Genomic DNA, 6538 nt, shown 5'->3' with positions numbered 1-6538 from the left:
GGCTCAGCGGCGGCGAGAAGATTTAGAGGGGCGGGGTAGGTTGGGACCGTAGTTTAAGTACGTGCCTGGGAATTGCGTCAATTTGTACTTTAGCATTTGAAAAAAGTGCTGTGAGCGTGGAGTGGGGCTGGTGGAGAGTGAGGCGAATGTGCGGTTTTGAAACCAAAGGACCGTAAGTCCCTCTCCCTCCAAACGAGACCGTCCCGCGGGCTCTGCGGCCGCCTCTGGACTGTCCGGAGAGAACATGGCGGCGCCCGGAGCCCGGAGCTGCAGCCTCTCGGGCCTGCTCCCGGCTCAGACCTCGCTGGAGTACGCTCTGCTCGACGCCGTCACCCAGGAGGAGAAGGACAGCCTGGTCTACCAGTATCTGCAGAAGGTGGACGGCTGGGAGCAGGACTTGTCAGTGCCCGAGTTTCCGGAAGGTGAGGGGCTGGCTTCGGGGTGGGGACCCCTCCCGGAACCTCCCCTTCCTCGGGGACGGCGCCCTCCCCTGAAGCGGTGGGCGAGGCGTGGTTCTGCCGCCGCGCCGGGCAGAGGCGCTTCGCCCAGCCGAGCCTCTGTCCCCAGGCGGCGGCGGCGGCGGCGGCGGCGGACCGGGGATTTGTGGAGGGTGGGCCGATGCATCTTTGTCTCTGTTTCCTCCCTATCTGCCTGGGCCGTGTGTTAACTCAATAGACTTTCCCTGACTGTTTCGTGGCCCCTGTTGGCAGTGATTCCAGTGTCCACGCCCATTCAGTCTGGTTGCCCAGCATCGTCATCATTTTTGTGTATCATCCTAGCTTCCATTTATTGATCACTTCTTATGGGCCCCACGCAGCCCTGAATACAAAGGTATTATCTTATTTAATCCTCTCTGCAAACCATTTGAGGTGCTCTTCTTAGCCCTGTTTTATAGATGGGAAACTGAGGCCCGGGAACAGGGAGGTTAAGTCGTCTGCCGAGGGCCTCACAACTGAGAACGGCTAGAGTTGGATTATACAGACACCCCCCCTCCCCCGCACTGCATCGGCCGGTTTCTTAACTGTGTCACACTCCTCCGTTCAAAGTCGTGAACCTTGTAATTTTTAAAATCTGAATCAATTATGGCCTGTCTCCAGGTTTGAATCCTGGCTCTGTGAATGTTTGGAGCACGAGGGAACTGATATTCCCAGCAGTGCTATTTGTGAAGCTCATCTTGCTATGATAAATGAAACCGAACTTTACCTTCTTTGGTTGGGACTGGCATTGTTCTGACTGGTGGTGTTGGCGTGTCTCCTGGCATGACACTGAAACCACATGTATAGTTAATTGGTTCGATGTGGTAGGGTTCAGTATCTCATGGGAGGTCTGTTGGAACCTTGCCTCTGACGACAGCCTCGTGTCTTTCGAAGCCTTTTGCTCTCGCCTTCATACGTGCTTATTTTATCTGTTATTAATCCTATACTGGACTTGAATTATTGTGGAATTCTATCAAAAGAATTGGGTGCATTAGTGCTTATCCCATCAAAGGAACTTTAAAAGTTTATATACATGAACGTGTATTTTTTTTTAAAAGTCTGTAAGAAGTTAGTTATATATCGTACCCTGTCATAAAACGGGCATGCCAGCAGCTAGGATTTGGGCCAGTGTTTTTATTTTCTTGTTTGTATCTACGATGAGTGTATTTTATTACTATGAGATTTGATCTTTGTGACTCATACGTAATACAACAAAATATTCAGGCTTCATATATGACACAAATTTTCTGCTGGACCTGATTATTGAGAACAGAATACTAGATGTGAGTTTTTTCTTGGTTTCTTTATCAGTTACTGTAATCAGGAAGTCATAAACATAACTCTCAAAAACACTGTGTTTTGTTAATTTCTTCAAAGAAACATGTTTTATGGGAAGCAGTGTGGTATAATGGATGGATTCAGACAGACCTGGAATTAAATCCCAGTTATTCCATTTGTCAGCTGCATGATTTTGAGCAAGTTAGTTGACTTTGCCAAGCCTTACTTTTCTCACATAAAATGGAAGCAATTATTTACCTTTCAGGTTTATTATGCAGACTGTATAGTATATCTAAAGTTCTTACTTCATAGGGGAGCTCAGTAAATGTCATTGTTAGCAGCTTTTAAAGTTATATTCATTGTTATTGTTATTATAAAGTGAATTACTAAGTCTGGTAAGCACCTAGCACAATAAGTGACATGTGATTATACTTTCCCTGCCTCCCCAATCTAAGTCACTTGACTATTTACAGAAAATAAATTTGAGACAAATTCATAAATATTTTAAAATTAGGATTTGAAATATACATAATTAGTTTGAAGTTTTATAGGGTCACTTGATCTGGCATACAATTAAAACTTTATCTAAATGGATATTTAAGACCTCACTGTACCCTAAACCTCACTAGGTGTGACTAACTGGCAGAAATTAGTTTGATTTGCAGATTTTTTTTTTTTAGTATTTTGTTTTAATTGAGTAACTTCAGTTGCTGTTATTAGTTGTTAGCTGTTATTATTCATTTGTTCCACCCAGCTTTGGCTTTCAGTTTCTATAAAATATTTCCAAATACCTGTTTCAAGTTATAATTAATACTTTTAGTAGCTGCATTTATTTACTTATAAGCAACAAACTCATTATCTTTGTTTCCTTAAATTGGTTAAACAGAGATGCTGTACTTTTAATCTACTTTTGTTTAACAAAATTTTTCTTCATAGTTAAAATTGTAAATCATGGTCAAGTAATTATAAATTCTAATTTACAAAAGCACAGATTAATGAGATTCTGTTTTTCTTTTCTTTGGAGGGAAGGGAACATGCTTCTTGAATATTAATGTTGCTTCCATGAAATCTATAATAATAGCAGTGTGTTTTGCTTAACTTTGCATTTAAAATATTTTGTATTTAAGGTTTCACTCAAATCCAGAGCATTTCAGCTCTTTCTCTTATGAAATTGGCTTAGGTATTTTGTATGTTTATCATTATATTGTAACACTTTTTTGATATTTAGTTTGTTCTTAAGGTTGACCTTCATTCTCAGTAGCCCATTTGTACCTAATCATGTACTTAAGTCCTTTTAATATTTGATATTTCCTCTTATTTTTACCTAAATATGTTAATCTTACTTCCTTTCACACACAGACTAATATACCATTTCTGAAAGAATTTAGTAGCTTTTTCTTACTGTATTTGCAGACTGTCTCATACTAGTAGCTTTCCCATCTCCTACCTCCCCTCTCCCTTCCTGCCCTGCCAATCCCTTCCTTAGAAATAATAATTGTTCACATTTTAATAGAAAGTTTTAAGTAAATTATCTTTATCATTTCCTTTAATCATTTTTTATTTTGTGTAAATTTCAGGATTAGAATGGCTGAACACAGAAGAATCTATTTCTGTCTACAAGGATCTATGTGGAAAAGTGGTCATCCTTGATTTCTTCACCTACTGCTGCATAAACTGTATTCACCTATTGCCTGATCTTCATGCATTAGAGCACACATACTCTGATAAAGGTATCTGCCCTTTAATTGGTTTCTAACAGTCTGTCCTGGCATAGTCACTGGAAGATTAGCTGACTCATTTTGCTAATAGGAGAATGAAACATTTGGCAAGACTTCAGTGATTCTAAAGTAATTTCTAATCTATGAATTAACGACTCCATGTACCTTTTCATGAAGAGTTAAGCTTAGTGATAATGGTTTGCCTTCCTAAAGAACCAGCATTTAGTCTATGATTTTTCTTTAAAGATAGGACATAGTTTACTTTTTTCATGATGAAGTATTTTAAAAAGGTCATTTTGTATATCTGGACTTACCTAAATTTGTTCTATGAAAAAAATGAAATGTGTGACTAATTTTATCTTCTTCTTGTGATAAAAAGGTTTAAAGTTCTTATTAGGAAATATGAATAAACTTCCTTTAATTTCAGATGACATAAACTACTACCTGTACTAATATTTTGGAAGGCAAAATATTATAACAGATACTTTTCTTTGACCCTGCTTTATTTAAAAATTATTTATAAAGGTTAATGTTTTCCAAAGCACACTAGGAAATCCTTTTTTATGGTATTACAAATTCTGAAAACGTAAGAGGTTATACTTAGTATTTTCTTTAGAACTTTGACATTTTTTCAGATTTTTTTTCTTGTTTACTTCCTTCTAAGAAGAGAGCATATGAGATAAATGAAACTAATTAAAGGTTCCATTTAATTAGGCTTAAATTAATTGAAGCTGTCCTCTTTGCAGTGACTAAAAGGAAGAGGGGGTCACTGATCTTATGAGAGTAAAGATGAGAATAGAGTATACATGTACAAAAGTGAAGGATTTCTTGAAACTTAGTTTAAAAAAAGGAGTGTTGGATAAAACCTTCAGTGCAAGTGAAACTTCAGATGCTTTTAAATTGTAACGGACTGTATCTTGGAATTGCCTATCAATGAGATTTACCAAGAACTCAAATATTCCCAATAGCTAAACTATGTTTTCAAAAATTCATCTATATTTAAGAAATATGAGTATTTCATTATCTCCTAGGTTTTGGATACTTGTGTGTCTTGTTCAAGTCCATGTAATAAATACATTTATTGAGCATGTATTATGTGCAGGGTACTCTAACTGCTGGGGAAATATGTAACAAAGTTGAATTAAAGCATTATGGAACATGGGGAAAAGAGTAACTCGCTTTGCCTAGAAGCTTTGGAAAATATTTCTCAAGAGAAGGAGACGATTAAGCTGGAACTTGAAAAATGAGCAGGAGTGCAGCTGAAAATGAAAATGGGGCAGGAGGGACACTCCTGGTTGAGGAAGTGACAGGTAAACAAGGAGGGAAGCACAGAAGAGTAGGTTTGGAGAGTGGTAAATAGTTTAGTGTCACAAGATTGTAGGGGCCCCTGGGAAGAGTTAAAGGGGAGGAAGGCAGATTAGGTTCAGACTGCGTTATGAAGGGCTTTGTATAATGTTCTTAATAGTTAAGTTAATGGACTTTTTCATCCACTGAAAGTACAGAGATGTTTAAGGTTGTTTTTGATTTACTTGTTTAAGAGGAGGATGACAGTACAATTTGTGTTTCAGAATGGCACTTACAGACTGGATTAAAAATCCCAAAGTTAACCATTTCCTACTTAAGATCACCCCTAATGGACTGTTTAGCTTAATTGGTTAACCCCATACCTGATGCAAATTCAGTGGCTTCTTAGAATGGATCCTTAACAATCTCTTTACCAGTTTACTGAAAATATTTTTGTAACACATTGTGACACAAAATATTAACTATTTTTTATATATAAATACACTTCTAAAAAGTAAAATACTTTGTAAGTGATTTCAACATTGTAATTTCAAAGAAACATTACTTCATTATGCTGCTGTATGAAAATGCTGGTAACTTAGAAATAAAAGATTTTTGTATTGCTTAGAAGATAAGTTCAGTTCATATTCACAAAAGCAGGCATACCTAGAGATTATCATATGAAAGTTCAGTAGGCTGTCACTAAATTTGCTTTCTTGCTGCTGTCTTTTTTAAAATTTTTATTGGAGTATAGTTGATTTACAATGTTGTGTTAGTTTCAGGTGTACAGCAAAGTAAATGAGTTATATATATGTATATATCCATTCTTTTTCAGATTCTTTTCTCATATAGGTTATTACAGAATATTAAGTAGAGTTCCCTGTGCTATACCGTAGGTCCTTGTTAGTTATCTATTTTATGTATAGTAGTATGTATATGTTAATTCCAATCTCCTAATTTATCATGATGCTGTGTCTTATTTCATTACTCTCTGATGTTTCTGAATTTATCTTCAGCAGTGCTATTTATGTTCTTGAAGAGACATTCAGCAGCCTGTTTTTATTCCATGAAATATTCAGTTCATTTTATCAGTAAGCTGGAAATGCTCAGCTGAGTGAGGAAGTGCATTTTAATTCAAAAACACTCTGAAAGAAGCCCACTTTAATACTCAGTCTCCTTCCTCTGTAAACAGCTTTTAAAGTCAGGTTTGTAATGGTGACCAGTATCACTTTCACAGTAGCATAAAAGAAATTATAAATGCCAAAAATCTAAAGCAAAAGTAAAAAGATACTTAATAGTAATGAATGGTTCTGGTTTCTCCTTGAGGGTTTCTAATTTCTTTTACCTGTTTATGCTGGATACATTAATGATATATAATACCCAAATTTAGCACAATGGCTATCATCTAAGGAAAAGCACTTGGAAAACTTGGCATATTTTAAAATGTGTTTGCTAGGTGAATGTTAATATATAATTAAATCAGACTTCAAAAACCTAAATGCCATAACACTGCTGAGTAAATGCTGGTATTCTCGTTATGTGGTATATGCTATTTTTCACTTTATTAAAAATTAGAAGAATGTATTTCTAATTTATAGGGAAACTAAACCCTATAATGAGTCAATATACAATTTTACTCTGTGTCAGGGTTCCCAAAACCACCCCCAGGTCAATAATTCTTTAGGAGGACTCACAGGATTCAACATGTAGCTGTACTCATGGCTATAATTTATTACAACAAAAGGACACAAAGCAGAATCAGCCAAGGGAAAAAACGCATGG

The 6538-nt window shown here is 36.9% G+C and overlaps 1 protein-coding gene across 1 annotated transcript in view; it reads left to right on the top strand.

Moving 5' to 3' along the window:
* The first annotated feature begins 32 nt into the window (after window positions 1-32).
* The window catches only part of NHLRC2 (NHL repeat containing 2), a 65270-nt gene continuing 58764 nt past the window's right edge, over window positions 33-6538 (top strand). The window contains exons 1-2 of the mRNA XM_081251543.1: window positions 33-422; window positions 3332-3484. Coding sequence (XP_081107669.1) covers window positions 245-422; window positions 3332-3484 — 331 coding nt within the window. The 5' untranslated portion in view covers window positions 33-244. The remainder of the gene's footprint in view (window positions 423-3331; window positions 3485-6538) is intronic.

This window comes from Mesoplodon bidens, assembly GCF_964165515.1.
Source record: "Mesoplodon bidens genome assembly, chromosome: 1".
In the NCBI taxonomy this organism is placed as follows: domain Eukaryota; kingdom Metazoa; phylum Chordata; class Mammalia; order Artiodactyla; family Ziphiidae; genus Mesoplodon; species Mesoplodon bidens.
The sequence above is the reverse complement of the archived record's forward strand: the minus strand, read 5'-3'. Positions and strand labels throughout refer to the sequence as shown.